Source organism: Musca domestica, unplaced genomic scaffold (assembly GCF_030504385.1).
Source record: "Musca domestica strain aabys unplaced genomic scaffold, Musca_domestica.polishedcontigs.V.1.1 8, whole genome shotgun sequence".
In the NCBI taxonomy this organism is placed as follows: Eukaryota; Metazoa; Arthropoda; class Insecta; order Diptera; family Muscidae; genus Musca; species Musca domestica.
The window spans coordinates 8,070,944-8,094,453 of record NW_026712409.1 but is presented as its reverse complement, the minus strand read 5'-3'; the positions used below and the strand labels follow the sequence as shown (position 1 = coordinate 8,094,453).

The following is a 23,510-nucleotide window of genomic DNA, read 5'->3' as shown; positions in this document are numbered from 1 at the left end:
ACGGCCATGGTGATGGTTTGGGCCGCCACAACAGCCGATGGTCGCTTTCCGTTCGTATTATTCGACCATGGCATCAAAATCAAGTGGCTATCGTTAAAGCACTGCAGCCTTCAAATGTGAATAAATCTTTTGTGTCTCGCACCATCGCTCGTTACCGTGATACTTAGCGTAGCGTAGCCCGACTTCAAGGAAGTGGACGGAAGAAAACAGCAACATCAGCAGAAATTGTTCGAAAAGTAAAGAAGCGACTTGATCGAAACCCGCGTCGTAGTAGCCGAAAAATGGCTCGTGAACTGAAAATATCGCAATATTGCATTCGGCGAATATTGAAAAATGAGCTCGGAGTAAAGTCATTGAAATTCCAAAAAGTGCAAGAACTTAGACTCAAAAGAGCTAAAGAGTTGCTTCGCTTGACCGAAAGTGGTGAACTGCCAAATTTGGTTTGATTTGGTTCTCCGATGAGAAAACATTCATTGTCCAGCAAAGAAAATGGTCGTGTTTACTTGCCAAAGAGGTCAGCTGCAAATGTGCACCTTCGGTTGGCCACCAGAACTCAAGCGCCGGCCATGGGGATGGTGTGGGCCGCCATAACAGCCGATGGTCGCTCCCCGCTCGTATTTATCGACCGTGGCATCAGAATAAATGCCGAATATTATCACGAAAATATTCTGGAGGGTGTATTAAGGCCTTGGGCACGCAAATACTTTGGCCGCAGACCTTGGACATTCCAACAGGACTCAGCACCAGCACAATCGCACACAGCAGCACGCGCCACCCAAGAATGGTTACAAAATGAGGTTCCTCGCTTCATTTCCAACGCACAATGTCCACCAAAATCTCTGGATACCAATCCGTTCGTATTAATCGACCGTGGAATCAGAATAAATGCCCAATATTATTGCGAAAATATTCTGTAGGGTGTATTAAGGCCTTGGGCACGCAAATACTTTGGCCGCAGACCTTGGACATTCCAACAAGACTCAGCAACATCGCATAAAGCAGCACGCGCCACCCTCGAATGGTTACAAAATGAGGTTCCTCGCCTCATTCCCAGCGGACAATGGCCACCAAAATCTCCGAATACCAATCCATTCGTATTAATCGACCACTCGTATTAATCGACCGTGGCATCAGAATAAATTCCGAATATTATCACGAAAATATTCTGGAGGGTGTATTAAAGCCTTGGGCACGCAAACATTTGGGCCGCAGACCTTGGACATTCCAACAGGACTCAGCACCATCGCACACGCCACCCAAGAATGGTTACAAATTAGAGGTTCCTCGCTTCATTTCCAGCGCACATGGGCCACCAAAATCTCCGAATACCAAACCGTTGTGCTGTTGTCTCTGGAGTTTTTGGAAAGCAAGGTTGGCACTAAAAAGTACCAAAGTGTAGATCACCTCAAGCAAGCGCTTCGCCGGGAATGGGTCAAAATACCGCAGAGCAACATTCGGGCAGCGTGAGACGGCTTCATTGGTCGTTTGAAGGCCATAATTCGTGCCAAAGGTGACCAATTCGAACAAATCTAAACTTATTCTAAAATTTGATGATATTTCCGATATTTTTTGCTTTCATTCAATAAAATTAAAAAAAAATGGAAATGGGCCAAAATACCGCAGAGCAACATTCGGGCAGAGTGTGACGGTTTCATTGGTCGTTTGAAGGCCACAATTCGTGCCAAAGGTGACCAGTTCGAACAAATCTAAACTTATTCTAAAATTTCATGCTATTTCCGACGTTTTTTGCTTTTATTCAATAAAATTGAAAAAATGTAAAAATTATGGCGTTTGACTTTGTTGCATCCGAGTAATAAAAAAATCTATATCCAGCCCCAGAAAAAGGGTTTGTAAGCATTATTCCTTTATCCAAGCGTTTTAGCTCTAACGTTATCCGAACTATCCAAAACCCATAAATAAAAAAATAAATACTTTTGCGTTCGTCGCAAAATATAAAAGCTTATATGCTAAAAAGCTAAAAATCGCCCTTGGAGTAATAAGGTATGATACTTGTTTTTGTCAGGATACGGACGAAATACAGGTGGTTTTTCGTATTGCCCAGGGATCAATTTACACACATTTTTTTTTAAATTAAATAATGAAAATTTTTATTTCACATTTTTTATATTTATTTTTTTTATTTATTACATTTTTAAATAATTATATTAAGACTCTAAGCTAGGCGTTTAATTAACCTTTAATTTTTTTGGATTTGTTTATATTTTTTGAAAAATATATTTTTATTTTAATTTTCAAACATTTAAATAAAGACGGATGCTGGTAAATGCACAAAATGTGGTTAATAGGACTTAGAAATTCAATTTTGTATTCCTTATGGCAGTGGCGGTATCGTTGGATGTTAGCTAAGGGTAGCCGCCTCTCATTTGGTTTTCCTCAGCACCGGTGATTCGCCCAGCGAAAAGGCACGACCTCGAACCTGAAAACGTTCGGCCAACCAACGTTGACAACTTTCACAGGAACAATTGGGATTTTTCGTGGGTCCAACATGATGTCCTGGCTTGCGGGCAGCCACAACTTTGCCAAATTTACTGGCCTTATCCAAATATTCCGAGGAGTAACCGGGTGGTGGCAGCCCAGTGGAGGCCTCACTCATGGCCGGACTTTGTCGATAGGTTTGATATAAATCTAAACGTCTGGCCGGTGTGGGAGTGGCTGTGGGAAAGGTGCTGGCACTGGTGGTTGAGGGTGGAGCCTCACTGCCGCTGCGTTGAAAACTTGGAGGTTGTGGTGAGGTGTGACGACTCAGTTCGGTTGGTGTTAGGGCCGGAGTGCCAGAGGTGGAGAGATTTTCACGTGTCTCACTTTTCCATCTCTGCAAACTGGGCTGATAGTTGGGATAGAGCAGTGAGCCCTCTATGGGTGCTGACATTGGTTGGTCCGGTGGTGGTGGCGGCGGATGTAGCTGGTTTTCATTTTGGGGCCCAAAGAAATGTAAAAATCCGGGACGATTTTTGGCAAAATGCTGGGTTTGCTGAAATGCAGGCGAATTGGTGCGCGGTTGGGGTTGATGTTGCATTGTTTGTAGAGGATAGCTATAGAAGTGGTCAGTTTCAGAATTGAAATCCGATTCGGAGGGCAAAGTATCATCCCGCTGTAGACTTCTATGATTGTTGTTATTGTTTTCGGCAATTGTCTGCAAATGTGGCCCCGCATGCGGATGTTGATGATGAGTTTGATGGGACATTTGTTGATTTTGCTGAGTAGCTTCTTCCTCCTTTGAATGACTCCTGGACCACAGGCGTTCCATTTGCCGGATTCTCAAACGATCCAAGGCATTTTCATATTCAAAGCTTTCCGATTTGGTTAGAGAATAATCTTCATTATCCTCCGCCGTCTCCCTCCAGTGGGAATCGGTAACATCATGCCCCGCTAAAACGCTGGACATGCTGCTGCAGGTATTGTCAAGCACTGTGGACCTTGTGGAACTGGGATAACCCAAACTGGCCACATCCTCGGAGGATTGCCGCAAATATTTTTGCCTTAAATTGGCCAATTTAATAGCCCTTTGGTCACCAATGTGTTTGCGGAAGAGAATGTGCTTGGATTCATTGACCTCTTCCGTGGTGCTGGATTTCGTAATGCCATGGCCCAATTGCAAGTCGCCAGATATGAGAGGACTTGCAGGGTCACTGGGACGCGAAGAGGAGTTTTGTTCAGAAGAAAATTTCGGATGTTGTTGATGAGGGTGGTGTTGTTGATGCGGCTGCTGCTGATTGGTGGCCAGTCTTCGTGGCAAGGCTCCACCGCTCATTCGCTGATGCCTCAAACGCATTTGCTCATTATCCAGCACAGTTTGAAATGTCGAATTGGATTCCTGATCATGTCGTCGATTATCATCTGATTCGGAACTTGATTCAGCATCGGCATGATCTTCATCCTCGGAACCGGTACAGTAGACATCTATGTGTACGGTGCGAGGTTTTTTTTGACCATCGGTGCCGGATTGCATTGTCTTGTTGGAGGCCATGAATGCCGGCAGAGACCCCAGGGGCCCAAAATTAGCACCCATGGACACATCTTCGCCTTCGGTGGAGGGTATGCGTGGCATAGATGCCGATTTAAATGCCTGTGGATTGGTGGGCGAGGATAAATACGAAGGCTAAATGTGGGTGGGAAAGAATTCGATTAATTTACAGTAGATAACAAAGATTTTTTCCTTTTTCAGGGCAGCTAAGAAAACGGTATTTAGGAGTTCATAAAAGATGTGCCAAGCCTGAATGGAATTCGATATTAATTTCCCCTCTTATGAGCTCCTTGGGTATTCAAAATTTTGACCCATTGTGGGGGAGATACTAGAAGGAGTGGACCGATAATTTCCATCTGCACAGCAGATCCTGTTTTAGTAAAAATATTGTGATGTGTGAAATATGAAGAGAACCGGATGCTTATTTCGGATTCTACAATCGTTCTGTTAATTCAAAACTTTAACCCTTTGTAGGGGAGGTACCAGAAGGAATGGTTCGATCTCTACCATATTTATAACATATCTTGTGTTGATAGAAATATTTAGATGTGTCTGAATGGAATCGGATGGTAATTAGGCTTTTTATGAGCATCATGGATATTCCAAATTTTGACCCCTTGTGGGGAAGGTACCAGAAGGAGTGGACCGATATTTTCCAACTTCGCAGCAGGTCGTGTATTAGTGAAAATAATAAGATGTGTGAAATATAAAGAGAACCGGATACTTATTTCGGATTTTATGATTGTTTTTCTGGTTATACAAAACTATAACCCTTGTGGGGGAGGTACCAGAAGAAATGGTCCTATCTCTGGCATCTTCATAACAGACCTTGTTATAGATAGAAATATTGAGATGTGCCAAGTCTGAATGCGATCGGAGGTCAATTTCGCGTTTTATGAGCTTCACGGATATTCAAATATTTGACCCCTTCGAGGGGGAGGCACCAGAAGGAGTGGACCGATATATGCCATCTTCACACTAGATCTTGCGTGGGTGGAAATAATGAGATGTGTAAAATACAAAGAGAACCGAATGCTTATTTCGGATTTTATGATCATTTTGGTTATTCAAAACTTTGACCCTTTGTGGGGGAGGTACCGGAAGGAATGGTCCGATCTCTACCATTTTTATAACAGATCTTGTGTTGAAGGAATTATTGAGATACACCAAGTCGGAATGGAATCGGATCTTAAATTCGCGTTTTATAACCTTCATGAATATTCCAAATTTTGACCCCTATGTGGGGGAGGTACCAGAAGGAGTGGACCAATGTATTCCATCTTCACACCAGAACTTGGGTTAATAAAAATATTGGGATGTGTGGAATTTGAAGACAATCGGACTCATACATCACATTTTATAAGAGGTATAATTATTCAAAATTTTGACCCTTTGTGGGGGAGGTACTTGATGGAGTGGGCAGATTTTTTCCATTTTCCCAACTGATCTGGCACTGATGCAAATATTGAGATTTGCAAAGTTGAGCCAGAATCGGATTATCCATTTTCTTCGTGTGCAGTAGAATATTTATTAAGATTTCGAACTTTTGTGTGGGAGGTACCAGAAGGAGTGCCCCGATTTTGCCCATCTCCAAACTCGAAGTAAGTTTTGTAAAAATATTACGATTTACCAAGTTTGGACGAAATCGGATACTCCCTACGAGAGTTATCGTGCCCACGAGCCAGACAGCCGGACGGACGGACATCGCTAGATCAACTCCAAATATCCTGAAACGGTTTTGTTACAAAGAGACGAGACCTAGGATCTAAAAACCGTTATTACGATGAGTCTCATTTTGGCCGTATCAAACTAAATATACCCTCTCTAGCCACCTGGATGAGGGTATAAAAGGGGTTGAATTATATATCGCCAAAAAAAAAAATCCGATTTTTTTCCAATTTCCCTGAACATTTTTTAGCTGCTCTGAAATAGAAAATGCGTTTTTTTTTGCTACCAATGTTGTCAACCTACCATAAATGTGTTTCCCTCGTGGGCGCCACTTCCATATCGATTGGGTGCTTGCAGTAATGCCTCGGCGGTGGCCCTTCGGTGATCATAGGAACGCCGGGAGTCCCTTCGCTCCAGGGGGCTGTGTGATTGCTTGAAACGTTTGTGTTCATATTCCTCGAAATATTTCGTTTCGGTGTCACTGGTCTGGCAGACGGCATCCTTTAGGTTTAGGATTTTCCCTGTCTTTGATACTGGAGTCTGGGGACATGAGTCCTCATCAAAGGACTGGCCCAAAAAAAGAGAAATTATGGTTAATAGAGACGATTATAATAAAACCTTAAATGGAGAGAGAGAGAGAGGGGGAGGGTGTGCAGCGCTGCCAAGAAACACTTTTCGCTTCCAAGCCATTTATTTTTCTATCCCATGTGAATGACCTATAAATGGCATTAGCCGCATCATGACGATTGGCAGTGAGTATTTTGTGCACACGACGTTCATCGGCGTGATTCGCAAATATTTAAAAATAGCTGCGAACAAAACGAAATTGGCCAACAAATAAACAAGACATACATGGGCCACCATTGTTTTTTTTTTCTTTTTTTTGGGAAGTGAGAATGGACATCGAGTGCCGGACTGGGCAGCATGATTTATTGGAGCATTATCATCACTGAACCCACCCAAACCCCGCCAAGCCAAAGCAACAGGAGGGAGGAGAAGGAGGAAAAGAAAATTTGGTCTTTGGGACAAACAAGTGTCGATCCCAAAACTCAGGGGTCGGGAGGCATCACACCACAAATTACTTAAATCTCGTGGCGTTAATTTGCTTACGACCACCAAACTGAAAGTGACAGAATTAATTGGCCTCTCGTCGGCGTGTTGGAATAGTTTAAAACATGTCACATAATTTAGTGATTATTAAAATGGCGATGCTGCTTTGAGAGGAAAAATTGGCGTGCGTGACTCAACGGAGCGGCACCAAATCAAAGGAAAATTGTTTTAACTAAATTCATATTTAAGAAATCATAAATCAACCAGAAAATGCTGACAATTAAGTGGCCATCAATTCACAAAATATCGCACGAGAAAAGTGTTTCCTCGTTACACCCCTCTCTTCATCTCTCTCTCTCTCTCTCTCTCTCTTTCTCTTCACACCAACAACAAAATGACCTACCTTTTCGGGCAAAACGGTATAACAGGCCGTGGTATTAAACACAAATGGATCGGGTTCCTCTTCACGTACAAACTGCCGCCGCATATGATGCTGGCCTTCTTCTCCTCCAGCACCCCCATCAACATCAGCGCCGTCTCCATTACTGCCGGGGGGCGGCAAAAAGTCTGCCACAGCCGATACAATAATATTGCAAGTACTGCGACACCGGGTACCATAATAGGGTTTGTTGGACTCCGTCGAATTCCCCTCAGCTCTGGCCCTGTGATGTGAGGTATTCGAACCACTAAAGGCCGAATCTCCACCCCCAAAACCCGTTGTCGATGATGTTGTCGAACGAAAACTTTCCTGTTTTTGAGGTATTTTTGAAGGTTTAGTAGTCTGAAATATTTGGGGGAGATTCCTCAATCAAGCGGAACGCATACAGACAACACTCAGCTGTTCAAGGTAGGGGGGAAATTTTCACAAAAATAAAATATTGGAATGCAGCGGGAAAAATTATTTTCTTTCAAAATGTCTAAGCACGGCTTTAAGGAGCCCTTTTTATGGATTTTTTCTTTAGCCTTCTAATAAAAATATTAGAGCCGAAGAGGTCTTCTTCTTCATAGAAGAGCCGAAGAGGTCTTCCTCTTCATAGAAGAGCCGAAGAGGTCTTCCTCTTCATAGATGAGCCGAAGAGGTCTTCCTCTTCATAGAAGAGCCGAAGAGGTCTTCCTCTTCATAGAAGAGCTGAAGAGGTCTTCTCCATAGAAGAGCTGAAGAGGTCTTCTTCTTCATAGAAGAGCTGAAGAGGTCTTCTTCTTCATAGAAGAGCTGAAGAGGTCTTCTTCTTCATAGAAGAGCTGAAGAGGTCTTCTTCTTCATAGAAGAGCTGAAGAGGTCTTCTTCTTCATAGAAGAGCTGAAGAGGTCTTCTTCTTCATAGAAGAGCTGAAGAGGTCTTCTTCTTCATAGAAGAGCTGAAGAGGTCTTCTTCTTCATAGAAGAGCTGAAGAGGTCTTCTTCTTCATAGAAGAGCTGAAGAGGTCTTCTTCTTCATAGAAGAGCTGAAGAGGTCTTCTTCTTCATAGAAGAGCTGAAGAGGTCTTCTTCTTCATAGAAGAGCTGAAGAGGTCTTCTTCTTCATAGAAGAGCTGAAGAGGTCTTCTTCTTCATAGAAGAGCTGAAGAGGTCTTCTTCTTCATAGAAGAGCTGAAGAGGTCTTCTTCTTCATAGAAGAGCTGAAGAGGTCTTCTTCTTCATAGAAGAGCTGAAGAGGTCTTCTTCTTCATAGAAGAGCTGAAGAGGTCTTCTTCTTCATAGAAGAGCTGAAGAGGTCTTCTTCTTCATAGAAGAGCTGAAGAGGTCTTCTTCTTCATAGAAGAGCTGAAGAGGTCTTCTTCTTCATAGAAGAGCTGAAGAGGTCTTCTTCTTCATAGAAGAGCTGAAGAGGTCTTCTTCTTCATAGAAGAGCTGAAGAGGTCTTCTTCTTCATAGAAGAGCTGAAGAGGTCTTCTTCTTCATAGAAGAGCTGAAGAGGTCTTCTTCTTCATAGAAGAGCTGAAGAGGTCTTCTTCTTCATAGAAGAGCTGAAGAGGTCTTCTTCTTCATAGAAGAGCTGAAGAGGTCTTCTTCTTCATAGAAGAGCTGAAGAGGTCTTCTTCTTCATAGAAGAGCTGAAGCTTTTCTCAGAGAAGAGCTGAAGCTTTTCTCAGAGAAGAGCTGAAGCTTTTCTTAGAGAAGAGCAGAAGTTTTTCTCAGAGAAGAGCAGAAGTTTTTCTCCGAAAAGAGATAAAGGTCTTCTCAGAGAACAGCTAAAGGTCTTCTCAGAGAAGAGCTAAAGAAGACCTTCAGCTCTTCTCGAGAAGAGCTATAGGTCTTCTCTGAGAAGAGCTATAGGATAAGAGCTTATTTTTTCTTATCCTAGAAAATCATTTTCTGATGAAGAGCTTCTGAAATGTTCCTAAAGGCTCCAAAAGTTTATGCCCCTATTTTGCAGTCCAATATTTTCTTTGAAAATTTCTCCCCACGCGAAGAAATCGCAACCAAACTTACCTTAGCCGGATCATGAGAGTAGCCCGATGAACGTGATGAATTGCGTTTAAAAACATTTGAGTGCTTTTCATCATCATCCTGGTGTTGAGAATGTTGCGGCACCTCCGCGCCATCTGCATCCAGTGTGGTCCATTTGTATACAACTCGTACGGGATTTATGGGATCATTTGTGCTAAAATCTTTGCGCACCGTTTCGCCAGCCCGGGCAAAACGCAGTTGAGCTCTCACCGTCCATTCGGCCGTTAGCTCGTGGGGCATAGGAGGTGGTCGTGTTGCCTGAGGTTGGGGATGATTTTGACGAAATTCTTGATTTGTAATGCCGGCAGCACCGGCCCCGGCTTCGGTTTGTTTGTCGGCATTGTATTGAGATTTGGAGTTCGTTGGATTGGGTGGAGGTTTATCATCCATATTTTTTTGTGAGGCACTTTTTGTGTTTTTTTTTAATAATTCAAATTCGAAGGTGAGGAGGGTAATGGGGATTAGTTCTTTGCTTTCAGGGTCACCGGCGGCATTATTGATTTGTTCGGCTTCTTGGGGTGCGGACAATATTTATTTTTCACTTTCTTACATTTTTGTTTGCGATTCGTATTTATTTTACTTTGCTTTTGCTTTCTTTACTTCCCACACATTTTTATCACACACACACACACAGTTGTATTAATTCAACACTTCTCTTCTTGTTGTTATTGTTATTGTTATTTATTTATTTTAGTTCGTATTTTTGTTTCTTAGAGCACTTGAAATAATTATAATTCCAATTTTCTTTTAATTATGTTAAATTTAGAAAAATATGTATTTCGTCGAGGCCTCGGCGCATTGTTTAATTTTCGTTTGACGCCAAAAGTTAACAGAAGAACGAAAAAAAAAAAATAAACAAAGCGAACACGGATGAACAAAAGCAATGCAGGTGTTGCTTTCAGGTATGAACGCTGCTGCGAGAACGTTTCATTCAGAAGAAAGTGCTGACTTTTGAATTTTAATTGAGAAAATGAAAAAAATGAGGTTAAATTATTCGTTGGCAGGAGTGAGTAATGAATGTTTGCTTGAGAAATATTTGCAGATATTTTAATTTAATAAGAATTACGAAGAATTTTGTTTTGTTTTATAGTTTGCCTGTTAATTGCTTGGTATTCCAATTATCTGGAGTGCGGTGTATGAGTAATATAAATAAAAGAAACGTATAACTAATGGATTACTCATACGCCAATGGGAACTTATTTGGCACGACGGGTTTCGGAGGATTTGGGAAGGATAAAAGGGAGTTTTTTATGAATTTTATTTGATGGCTAATTTATATAACGAAAATACAAATTTTAAAGAACAAATAATTCACGAATTATTTGAATGGAGAGAAGAGTTTTAATATTCCTGAAGGTTACTCTATAAAGTCTATATAAAGAATAACAAATGATATATAATTGAAATTTTTAAATATGCCATTAAAATGTTTCGAATTACATCTGAATATCGTGTAAAATGTATTTTCCACGAGAAGACAAGGAGATCTTTGAAAGAGGATCAGAAGAATTTTCTCAAGGAAACAACAGAATTTATATCAATATCTAAAGTATTTTTCCGTAAAGTAGACTAAAATGCTTTCTGCTATAGATGGGAAGCTTCTAGATGTTTTCTACTGAAGATTTCATGGAGTTCAGTAGAAAACTTAGATAAACTTCGTCTTCAGGAAATCAGAACAACATGATCATATCAAGAATCTATGGTAGTCCTCCCAAGAAGACCACCGAAAATTCTTGCAAAAAAAAATTGAAATGCTTCTTAAAAAGAATCCAGAAAGCGTCGAAAAAAATCTTAAATGTTTTGAATTATTAGGCTTCAGAAAATCCATACCTTGGACCTTAAACCCGGCCCAGAAAGATGCTCTAAAACATTTGGGTTATCGTAGTAAAATTATGAAGAACAAGTTAAAAATTATCTGTCGGTTTGATCGGTTTTACTATTTTGCCTCCCGATCTCTACCATGTTGTGTGAAGTTGTGTTGACAGAAATATTGAGATGTGTCAAGTTTGAATGGAATCGGATGTTCATATCGAGTGTTATAAGCTTCATGAATATTAAAAAAGTGTACTCTTTTTGGGGGAGGTACTAGAAGATCTTGTGTTAGTAGAAATAATGGGATGTGTGAAATTTGAAGAGAACCGGAAGCTTATTTCGGATTTTATAACCGTTTTCGTTATTGAAAACTTTGACACTTTGTGGGGGAGGTACCAGAATAAATGGTGCGATCTCTACCATGTTTATAACAGATTTTGTGTTGATAGAATCGGATTTTAATTTCGCGTTTTATGAGCTTCATGAATATGAAGGAGTGGACCTATCTTGTGTTAGTAGAAATAATGGGATATGTGAAATATGAAGAGAACTGGCAGCTTATTTCGTATTTTATAATCGTTTTGGTTATTCAAAACTTTGACACTTTGTGGGGGAGGTACCAATAGGAATGCTCCGATCTCAACCATCTTTTTAAAGATCTTATATTGATGGAAATATTGAGATGTACCAAATATGAAAACAAACATATGCTCATTTCGCGTTTAAGAAGCCTCATGAATGTTCCAAATGTTGACCCTTTGTGGGGGAGGTACCAGAAGGAGTGCACCGATATATCCCATTTGTTTGTTAATTTGAAGACAATCGGATTCTTACATCACATTTTATGAGAGTTGTAATTATTTAAAATTTTGACCATTTGATTGAGTGGACCGATATTGTTCATTTTCGCACTTGACCTAGCACTGATGCAAATATTATTATTTCCAAAGTTGGAGCAAAATCGGATTAACCTTTCCCTTTCTATTTTTTTTTTTTTTTTTGTTTTTTTTGTGAATATTTCGAACTTTTGTGGGGCTGGTACCAGAAGGAGTGGACCGATATTGCCCATCTCCGAACTCGATCTAAGTTTTATAATAATATTACGATGTACGAAGTTTGGACCAACTTGAATACTCCCTTCGAGAGTTATCGTGCGCACAAGCCAGTCAGACAGTCAGACGGACGGACGGCCATCGCTAGATCGATTACAAATATCTTGAAATGGATTTGGTCCAAAAAAAACCTAGGGTTAAAGCCGGTATTATGATGAGGCATTTCGCTGAGGGTATAAAATTCCTGCCGAAGAGCCAAGGAGAAATTAAAATTGAAAAATTCTTTAAAATAATTGAGAGAATTCGAAAAAATTTAAAATCGATGACATTGGTCTTCAGAAGAATTGAGAAAACGATCAAAAAAGTCCATGCCTTGGGCATTCAAGAAGCCTCGAAAGATTTTCTAAAAATTTACTCACTTGCGAGCTTAGGCAGCCTAAAAAAAATTAAAACCACACATTTTTCTTTTGGAGAGACCAAAGGGAAATGTTTAAGAAAAAAATTGTTAGGCTCTTAGAAGAGTCCAAAAAATCATCGTTCTGGCCCTTAGAAAATGCTAATTGTTTTGGGCCTTCGAAGAACCTAGGAAAATTATTTCAAAAATTTATTTATTTATAATGCCACAACTTGTGGTCTTGGAATAGCCTTTAAATGTGGTACCTACGTCTTGAGAAAAACTCAATGCCATTTTCCAAAGAAGGCCTAACAGAATTGCCTTTTACATGAGAGGGTCTTGATCTTTGCTGCTGTGGGAGCGTAGAAAATTTATCCAAAAAAATCGCTCATTTGGGTTCTAGAAAAGTCTAAAATAGTAAAAAAGGCCACGACTTCGTTTTTTGGAAAAGCGAAGGGAATTGTTTGAATAAAGAGAATTCTGAACTTCAGAAAAAATCAACAATATTACAGCTTCAGGCCTTGGAAGATCCTAGAAAAATCCACACCTTCGGGCTTTTTTAAATGCCATGATTTGTGGCCTTGAGGAGCCTTAAAAATGGTGCCTACTTCTTGAGAAAAGCACCAAATGCAATTTTCCAGTTGGGTCCTATAAGAGTCTAAAAATGTAAAAAAGGCCACGACCTCGTTCTTTGAAAAAGCTAAAGGAATTGTTTGAATAAAGAGAATTCTGGTCTTCAGAAAAAATCAAATCAAAAAAAAAAAAACTTGAACAATTTACGGCGTTGGGCCTTGGATATGCTCCGAAATATTCTTTAAAATTTTAGCACGTCATAAGGGTTTTTTAAGAGACCAACATTTCCAAGTGATTTTTTATTTTGTCAAACAAACATCTGTACACATGGCGTATGATCAATTATAATAATAACGGATAACTCATGTGTTAATCATACGCCAAGGGTGGAAATTGGATTTCAGTTAAAGAAACGTTATGAGTAATTACTAAGTTTTTGAATGCGAGAGAGAGAGAGAGAGAGAGAGAGAAAGAGAGACAAAGAGCAGAACTAAAAAAGTGATTTTCTCTAATTTTTTATTATTTCCAGTTCAATAATTTCAGGTGAAATATTGCAACAATTGACTATCGACATATTTTTGTGACTATAATTCCTTTATTATTGACAAAGTCAGAACATACTTCTTCATATTCCTTTAAAAATCGCTCATAAAGCGCGGGTATTTGCTTCACTACTCAAAGAGCAGACTTTGCTCCGAGAAAAAATATAAGTATTTGTTGTTTTCTCTATAAAAAAAATAAAACTTTTGATGGATTTTTATTTTCTTTCATCTTTCCTTTGCATATTTTATTATTCTTTCGACACGTAAAAAATCCAATTAAATGCCAAATTATGAAAGAAACAACTATTTAATATTTCATAACTACAAGAGAACGGAAGGACACGTTGTCCAGCGAACAAAATGATCGTGTTTACTTGCCAAAGAGGTCAGCTGAAAATTTTAGGTGAAATATTGCAACGATTGACTATGGACATATTTTTTGTGACCATAATTTTTTATGATTGACAAAGTCAGAACATTCTTGATCATATCCCCTTAAACATGGCTCATAAAGCGCGGATATTTGCTTCTCTATTCAAAGAGTAGACTTTGCTCCCACAAAACATATATGAATTTGTTACTTTTTCTATAAAAAAAAATAAAACGTTTGACGTATTTTTGGTCTCTTTCATTTTTCCTTTGCATATTTTATTATTCTTTCTACACCTAAAAAAAATCCAATTAAATGCCAAATTATGAAAGAAACAACTATTTAATATTTCATAACTACAACAACTATTCACTCAAGCAAAATTAGTGAGTACAGCCAACTGACGTATAGTCAGAGGACATTGTGTCAGAATAACGTAGAAATATTTCAGCTATAAAAACCCAAGGTGTTTTCTAATTTCATCAAAGGCAAAATCGGAAATTTTAATTTTCAAAAACAATATATACAACACAAATTGAAGACGTCGAAGATATAGTCTACATGTATACAGCGATCGTCGTCACCAAGTTAATACCGTGTTGCTTGAGTTTGAGAAAATTGAAATAAAAGTGAAAATTTATTCGCACATAATAAACAACAACAAAAAAGCAGAAGAAGACGACGACGACGACGACGATGATGAAAATGTTACAACAACAAAACAATGTCGTCGAAAAGAAAATAAAATAAAACATTTTCACATGACCACAGCAACACAAGTAGTGGAAATAATGTGCGAAATATGTATTTATGATGCGGCGATAAGGACTATTGCGGGTTACTTAGAATTTTTAAGTGTTTTGGAGACCTTTGACAAAGAATGTATATTTTTCATTGATGAAAAACATCTTCCTAGTAAGACAATATGGTTTTCATAGAAAAACTTAAGGTCTTCTCATAGAAGTTTCAAAATTCTTCCAGTAGAATATTGAAAAACTTGGACTAGACTTAAAATCAAATAAATCCCATCAAAAAAGTAATAATAGAAGTAAAAATATAATAATAATAATTCATTTGGAATTGTGGTTCTCTGTCGTATCGTCATACGAAAACAGGGTGTTAAACCTGAAGGAAGGAAGGAAGTTCCATATTCAAAATCTTATCGAAAAATAAGCAGATATTACCTGCTGGGATATAAAAGCCTATATATTCAATTATAACAAATTTCGGAATATGGTACACAAAATGATCTTCGAAACTTTGCCTAATTAAGCTATTGCTTAACTTCCACAGAAATGCACGAAAGGTATGAACAGTAGGGAAAAACTTAAAAAAGTGGTTCCCACAATTTAAACTAAACTTGCCAAAACATGTACAGGGTGAGATGAAAAAGCTGCAACCAACTTCATGCTGATGTCATTTCTAAGCTACTCGTCCGACAGCTGTTAAAATTATTCCAGTGACAGCTCATTATATTGTTTACAGGCGTACAAAAGCATTTTGGTGAGAATTTTCCCGAAAAAAAGTTATTCGTGATGGAATTTAAGCGTGATAGTGTGATTTCTTTATATTTGGCTGGAAAACCACAAGTGGCTATCGTTAGAGCACTCCAGCATTTAAATATCGCTAGTTACCGTGATATTGGCAGCGTAGCCCGACTTCAAGGAAGTGGACAGAAGAAAACAGCAACATCAGCAGAAATGGTTCGAAAAGTAAAGAAGTGACTTGATCAAAAACCGCGTTGTAGTGGCCGAAAAATGGCTCGTGAGCTGAACATATCCCAATATTCCATTCGGCAAATATGAAAAAATGAGCCATTAAAAATCCAAAAAGTGCAAGAACTTACACAGCAACGGAAAGAAAATAGACTCAAAAGAGCTAACCAGTTGCTTCGCTTGGCTGAAAGTGGTGAACTGCCGAATTTGTTATTTTCCGATGAGAAAACATTCGTTGTACAGCAGTTTGTTCGTTGTCCAGCAAACAAAATGGTCGTGTTTACTTGCCAAGGAGGTCAGCTGAAAATGGGCACCTTCGGTTGGCCACCAGAACTCAAGTGCCGGCCATGCTGATGGTGTGGGCCGCCATAACAGCCGATGGACGCTCTCTGCTCGTATTAATCGACCGTGGCATCAGAATAAGTGCCGAATATTATCGCGAAAATATTCTGGAGGGTGTATTAAAGCCTTGGGCACGCAAAACATTGGACATTCCAACAAGACTCAACACCATCGCACTCAGCACGCGCCACCCAAGAATTATTACAAAATTAGGTTCCTCACTTCATTTCCAGCGCAAAATGGCCACCAAAATCTTCGGATACCAATTCGTTGGACCATTGTATCTGGAGTATTTTGGAAAGCACGGTTGGCACTAAAAAATAACAAAATATCGATCACCTCAAGCAAGCGTTTCTCCGGGAATGGGTCAAAATACCGCAGTGCAACATTCGGGCAGCGTGTGACTGTCTCATTGGCCGTTTGAAGGCCCTAATTCGTGCCAAAGGCTACAAATTCGAACAAATCTAAACTTATTCTAAAATTTGATGGTATTTTCGACACTTTTGGCTTTCATTTAATAAAATTAAATAAAAAAATGTAAAAATTATGGAGTTGGACTTTGTTGCAGTTTTTTTAAATTTGACAGATTTTCTCCGAATACGATGTACTTGCTTCTAGTCTTAATTCGGTCGGATGTACCAAAATTCATGTCATTTGGACTGATATTGGCCATTTGGTGCACAATTAACCCAAAATCGGTTGAAGATATATAAGTGGGCTGTATCCAAATCTGAACTGATCTCGATAGAATTTGGCTGATGTATTTCTGGACTGTATCTGATGTACCAGATATCAAATACAGCAAATAATTTCATTCTTGTAGAGTGCATATTACGAATGTGAGGGACTATAACACCAAATCGGATGAAACATATAAATGGGAGCTACAGCTATATCTGAACCGATTTTCACCAAATTTTATATACTTGCTTCTAGACTGAATTTGGTCGGATGATTCAGGTCATTTGGATATTGGCCATTTGGTGCACAATTAAGCCGAATTTGGTTGATTATATATGGGAGCTATATCTTAATCTGATCCGTTTATCGCCAATATCAATAGGGTAGGGCCAAAAAATATTGTTTGGAAAATTTCATCTTAAACGGATAATAAGTGCCAACTGCATTTTGAAGAACACATGGACGGACGGGCTGACATGCAAATCTACTGAAAAATCGTCTCAGAAAGTGATTCTCACTTCCTTCCCCATGTTACAAACAAATGCACCAACACCCTTACCACTATGTGGTGTAGGGTACAAAAAATGGCTATTTATGAAGACTATTTTTGAAAATATTCTGCTGCTGCAATGAATTATTATTTCTTGCAATGCTTTTACGTGTCATTCGAAAGATTTTATTTGTCCTTCGGCTATTATTTTTGTAATTCCTGCCGTTTCAATTTATTATTCAAAATATTCCATATATATGGGAGCTATAGCTATATCTGAACCGATTTTCACAACATTTCAAATATAAATTGCTTCTAGACTGAAATGGGTCAGGTGTGCCAAAATTCTGGTCATTTGGCGCACAAAAGATCTGAAATCGGATAAAGATATATATGGGAGCTATATCCAAATCTGAACCGATCTTGATAAAAAAGTTTAGATTTGTTCGAATTGGTCACCTTTGGCATGAATTTTTGCCTTCAAACGGCCAATGAAACCCCCACACGCAGCCGAAAGTTTGCCTAGAATACCATACAGATTTGTCTATGATTTTAAGGATCTGTTCTCCTTCTGACTACGAATTTTCAATTTTTTCCCCTCAATTCGTTCTATAAATATTCTATCATAGAAGAGACTATGTTTAAATAAAGCGTTATGCTTAAAGAGATCGATGTCATAATAACGTATTTTATTCCTTATCCGTTTTTCTCTCTCATCTCTCACTCTTTCTCTATTTCGAAAATCCAAAGATTAGTCCTTTTATTTTGGAAACTTTTCAAAAAAAATCATATTTTATGTTTCATTATTTTTATGGCTATGGGGACAGTTCTTAAATATTGAAAAGACTAGCAAAAAAAACAATAAAAAACTTATAGATATATTCTCTTCACATGTTAATGCTTCGCACTATATATAGAAAGACATTATTTTATATATATATTTATAAACATACGTTGTGGCTATTTTTTGTGTAATACTTTCGGTTTTTAGCAAAAAAAATTGAAATGTTTTTGGGGTCAACGTTAGGCAAATATTTTTTTTTTTGTTCTTCGTTTTCTTTTGTTGGTTATTTTTAATATTTTTCTAAATTTAACACTGGTGCACAAAATTAAATTGAAATTTCATGGATGTTGGTCATTTACATGAGAAGTATGATTTTGATTATTTTATTTTAAATTTTTTGTTCAAAATATGTATTTTTAAATTATGCAATATATTTAAGATTTTCGTTTCAGCAATGGAAATTCATTTGACTTTTCCACAGTAACTTGGCCATATGTTTTCTGCTTTTCGGAATTATTAAGAAAACATCTATTGCACTTAATTTATTTTTTCTCTCCCGTTGTTTTCAAGTAATAAATTTTATGGTCACACACTAACTCCAATACAATGATATTTAGACACTCACATACACACATACATTAACAGGTACTTTTTTGTTATACTTAATTAATTTTAATTTTTTATAATTATTTTTTCGTTTAATTTCATTTAATAACTTTTTTGGTGAAATTAGCCTCTTTAATTAATTATTGTTAGTTGTTTCTTTTTTTCGTCGTTTTGTGTTGCAAAATGGAATCACCACTCTCTCGCTTAAAGGTGTTCCACAAAACTTAAAGGTGAAAATTTTCAAAAGAAAATCGGAATTTTTATTGTTGGCCAAAAATTTTTTTTGAACGCCACGTCTATATGTATTTAAAATTTTTTTGGCCAAAATATGTCTCTTGTTCTTGAACGATTTGAACAATACCACGTCTCTCGTTCAACTGAGCAAACAAATTTAAGAAAAAACAATCTTTGTTCCGAATGTCCGCCAAAGATTTAGCCGGACACGGAGCCTCTTTAGCATCTCTGCCACTCACAGGCGGCGGCAATGGGTGGTGGAGATGGTGTTGAATTCTGTTGTTCTGTACTCCCAAAATCAAAGAGGAAAATTCGGATGAAATGTTTTTCCTACGATCGACACCATATTTGTGTTAGGGTGTGTGTGCAAGCAGATCACAATGGCTGTTGTTTACACAATTTTGAGATTTTTAGAGAAAAAAGAAACTATAATTTCCCAATGAAATGTTTTGCAACATGTGTGGATATGTATGAAAGCAGGCAGGGTTGTCGTCTTGGTAACTTTCCCATAAAAATTGGAGGAAAATTTAGTTTTTACCGAAAACATTCTTGGGGTCTACCAAGTAAGAAATCAGAACAACCCACAAAGGTAATTGGATAATAATATGAGATTTAAGTAGCAAAGACACAAAACAAGCGAATTTTGTTCATGATTAGAAAGAAAGAGAGCGAGAGAGAGTGAAGGTGAGAGTAAACGGGTGGGAAATTCAAGGCATTTTAAAATAAATTAAAATAGCAAAGACACAAAACAAGCGAATTTTTCTCAAGTTCAGAAAGGGTTAATAAAGAGAGATAGAGAGACACAGAGAAAGAGAGAGATTAAACGGGTGAGAAATTCAAGGCATTTTAAAATAAATTAAAATCACTCAACAATCAATTAATTCCTCGTTTAATGCCCATTAGACACAAACGAAGCGTGGCTCAAACGAATGGTCTTGGAGAGTAATTTCCTTATAAAAAAAATTAATTCGGAAAATACTGCCCAAGGCCCTTCGTTTGAGCCACGCTTCGTTGTACAGTGGAAAAATAATTTCGAACTATGAGATTTTTTGAGTTTCCGAAAAAATGATTACCCGACATTAGTGAAATACAGCTAAGAGGGCCCACTGTACTCAAATGAACAATTAATGGGGTTAAAATATTTCGGGGCATATTTTCCAACCTTATAGGTAAAAATTCACGGCTTAGGTAATTTTTGGAATTATTTGAAATTTGAGATCTCAACTCAGCATTATTATTAGTTTCGGTACAGTGGGTCTAAAATGAGGTGTAAAGTGGTTCCAATTTTTTTACGATTTTTTTTATAATAATAAATATTTCTAATATTAAATCTTATTAATTTATCATGTCTTTATTCATTGATTTATTTTCATCCTTTCAAAACTCGATAAAGTGGATCAAAGAATGTGAGCTATTTACGAAGTTAAATCTCTTTCCCGCTCTCTCTTGTTTTATGTAAGAGCGCTCGAGAGTTTACGCTAAAAAAAAGAGGAAGAGTTTAGTCTAAGAGTGAAATCGAGTTGAAAAAATAATTGTGTTTGCTTATTTGCATGTGGTTCGTAGGATACAGGTTTTGAAGTTGTTTTCCGCTGAAAGGAAGGAAAAGAGAAAAGCAACAGAAACAATCAATATCTGCCAATATTTAAGAGAAGAGTACTCGACCAAAGCAATGTGCCTGCTGGAATTCGAGCAAATGTTACTCTTACACTCAAAAACTATCACAACCTACCCTATCTTATTCGAGGGGAAAAAATAAATGGAGTATTCTCGTATGAGTGCTCCCGATCGAATTCGAGCAGACTTAAGACTTCAAAATACCGAACCCTTTATCTGGGGACTATATAAAAAATGGTTGTTTGGATGGCTTCGTATCCTATGCGAAAAGCAGCAAGTAAAAAGGCAGCTAAGTTTAAATGAGCCGAAATTCTTATGCTCGCCACCAATTGAAAGAAACTTGAAATTTTTCAAAAAAAAAAAAAAAAAAAAAAAAAAAAAAAGAAAAAACATCCGTCTAAATTACCGCTCAAATGAAAACTGTTAAATGATAGCTAAACGAAGACGTGGTGCTGCATAAGTAAATTTTTAGCATAGGCTGTAATATCGATTCAGAATTTCAAATACGAAATTTTAAACAATTTCGGAGAATAATGTCGATAAAATCATCAAAATACCGAATATCGGGAGTTATCGTTATGTGGGAGCGAAGACGTGGTCCTGCATTAAAAATTTTCCGTCATAGGTTGAAGTACCTATTACGAATTTCAAATACGAAATTTGATACAATTCCGATGAACAATGTCGCTAAAACATTTAAAATACCGAATATCGAGAGGTACGTTATATGGGGGCTATACGATATACCTACATAGACAATTCTCGGTAACGAATTCACAAAGAACTCCTTGTGTAGAATTTCGCACAATTATATCATCAAAATACCGAATATGGGGGGTATGGTTATATGGGGGCTGTACGATATTGTGCACCGATATGGCTTATCTTCCACCTTGACCTGCCTGCAGACAAAAGACTAATCTGTGCAATATTTTAGCTTCCTATCTTTATTCGTTTTGACTCTAGCGTGAATACACCGACGGATAAATCGTCTTAGAATTTTACTCTGATATACTTATATACTTGTTAGGTCTAAAATTATTATTTCGATGACTTACAAACGGAAAGATGAACCTAACATATCCTCCATACTATGTATGGTGGAAGCTATAAAAATCAAATATTAACCAAATCAATCAAATACAAATACTAAAAATCGGGAAATCGCAAATGTTAGATTTACAGAACGAGATACAAAAGTAAAATATGACGAAAAATATAATTTCAGACAGTTTGGGTGTAATTAACAGGCTCCAAATGCCGAAAATCAAGATTTTTCAACACAAAAATTCAATATCGGCCCACTATAAAGAGTCCGCCAGGATAACCTTTTTTTTTATTTGAAAGTACAATTCTTTCGGTTAACAATAGAAAGTGATTTCATTCAAAGGAATGTCCTCTCTCCGATTTTGTAACTGGATATGGGTTACAGTTTTGGATCTGCAAAAAGCAAAATACTACCTCATGACGTCAGTCCTATTATTAACATTTGTAATGGAAACCTTAAATTTTAGGTATTTCAAAATAACCGATTTAGGTTCTTTTGAAATATATTCATACTTTACTTGCATTTTATATTAATTCATTCATATTTTTAAACCCGCTATTCTCATCAGGGTGATTCAACAACGATAATGAAGCTGTAATTCGTAAAAATTTGACAAATTTTTTATTTGTTTGTTTTTTATACTTTATTTATTTATTTATTTATTTATTTTTTTTTCAATTCTTATCTTGAATTTATTTTTTTTTCGCCCTATATAAACAAAATCGCTAGAATCTTAAGATTTTTTTAATATTTTTCATTTTGAAAATATATTAGGTCTTTATATTTAGATCTTTTGAAATTTAATGTCCCCACTTGGCAACCCTGTCAATTAGTGTCATTAATGGTGCCTATGGCTGTTTGCTTATTTATTTTCCAACCGGAAAATTGTTGTCTTTTTTCGTATGTCCCACCAGCTCGATCCACGACCATTTGCTGTTCGTTGGTGGTGAATTTCAATGAATTCAGAGATTTAAGGGAACGCGGAAGAGAGTTTGTTGCTAAGAGAAAGAAACAGTAACAGTACCTTGAGAAGAAATGAGATGAATAAAAACAACAATAAAGGTGTTTCAAATTATTGGTGGGGAAATTAATGGGAGGGAGAACAGGTGAGATATGAGGCAATGAGTAACTAGCAGTAAAAAGAGTTGAAGTGATGGGAGAGAGAAAGTATTGGGAGTACAAGAAATAGAAATTAAGGAGGCCCACCTTCCTTAACCATTCACGAGAATAATATCATAGAGAGAGAGAGAGAGAGAGAGAGAGGTAATTGATCAATGTTCTTATTGGAGGAAAGCAAACACCTAGAAATGAATTCAAAAATATTAGCAGCGAAAATATGAAGAGAGAATTAAAGGAGTAAACTACTGAGAGCTTACGATTAAATCGTTGATGAACGGGGAGTTAAAAAGCCAATTTCTTTGAATATTTCAAAGAAGGTGTTGGATATGATTTTCTACTTTTTTTCGATGATTAGTGAACACAAATTAAATAAAATAGAGTAAAAAGTAATAATTATTTAAAAAATAGAATAAAAAACGACTAATTTTTCATTTATCGATATTCCAATAGCGATCGAAGAGAACGACTGTTTTATGCATTAATGGATTAAGCGTTGAGCGAATGGGAGCTCCACCTGAGAAAACACCTAAAACACTTTTGGGTAGCAATTAGACTTTAAAGGGGGATGGTTAGAAATCGAGGATTATGGCACAGATTGCTTACCAGGGGTTAGTCTTGATATAATATTTTGAGTAGTGTCTCATTGTTTTAAAACTGAAATATGAATTCTCAGACAAAATACGATCTTAAGGTAAATTTTAGCTACATGACCAGCAAACATGTCTGAATTTGGTACTTGAGATGCCGCAACTATAAAAATTATGTAAATTTCCCACACCTCCTCAAAGACTTGGGGAAATTTTCTCACAGCCATTAACAGGTAATAACAAAAATGTCGATCTCTTCAAGTTCTGCCGCACACTTAAAGTTTCTAGAACATTCATCTTTGAAGATATATACTTGGCTGCAACAATAGTTCGATTAAATTGTTCTGGGTGCATAACTCATTTGCAGCCAATAAAAAATTGTATTTATTTTTT

At 37.4% G+C, this 23,510-nt stretch overlaps 2 protein-coding genes across 13 annotated transcripts in view; both read right to left on the bottom strand.

The window, feature by feature from the left end:
* Nucleotides 1-23,510, bottom strand: part of LOC101900440 (serine/threonine-protein kinase N) — a 201,322-nt gene that overhangs the window by 33,170 nt on the left and 144,642 nt on the right. The gene's annotated exons all lie outside the window — the stretch shown is intronic.
* Nucleotides 2,178-10,328, bottom strand: LOC105262075 (uncharacterized). 2 transcript variants are annotated; one of them, XM_020038177.2, is made up of 4 exons: nucleotides 9,137-10,328; nucleotides 7,107-7,451; nucleotides 5,957-6,220; nucleotides 2,178-4,120 (listed from the first exon to the last, which is right to left on the bottom strand). In XM_020038177.2, the coding sequence occupies exons 1-4, from the start codon at nucleotides 9,542-9,544 to the stop codon at nucleotides 2,381-2,383; spliced, it is 2,757 nt and encodes a 918-aa protein (XP_019893736.1). In that variant the 5' UTR covers nucleotides 9,545-10,328; the 3' UTR covers nucleotides 2,178-2,380. The 2 variants fall into 2 exon arrangements, with proteins under 2 accessions (XP_019893736.1, XP_019893735.1); XM_020038176.2 differs by having other exon boundaries at nucleotides 7,107-7,484; nucleotides 9,137-10,327.

Coding starts and splice junctions, on each gene's coding strand:
- LOC105262075 (XM_020038176.2), bottom strand. CDS start 9,544: ATGGATGATAAACCTCCACCCAATCCAACGAACTCCAAATCTCAATAC. Junction 6,221..7,106: donor ATACCGTTTTGCCCGAAAAG/GTAGGTCATTTT, acceptor TTTTTGGGCCAG/TCCTTTGATGAGGACTCATG. Junction 4,121..5,956: donor ACGAGGGAAACACATTTATG/GTAGGTTGACAA, acceptor ACCCACATTTAG/CCTTCGTATTTATCCTCGCC.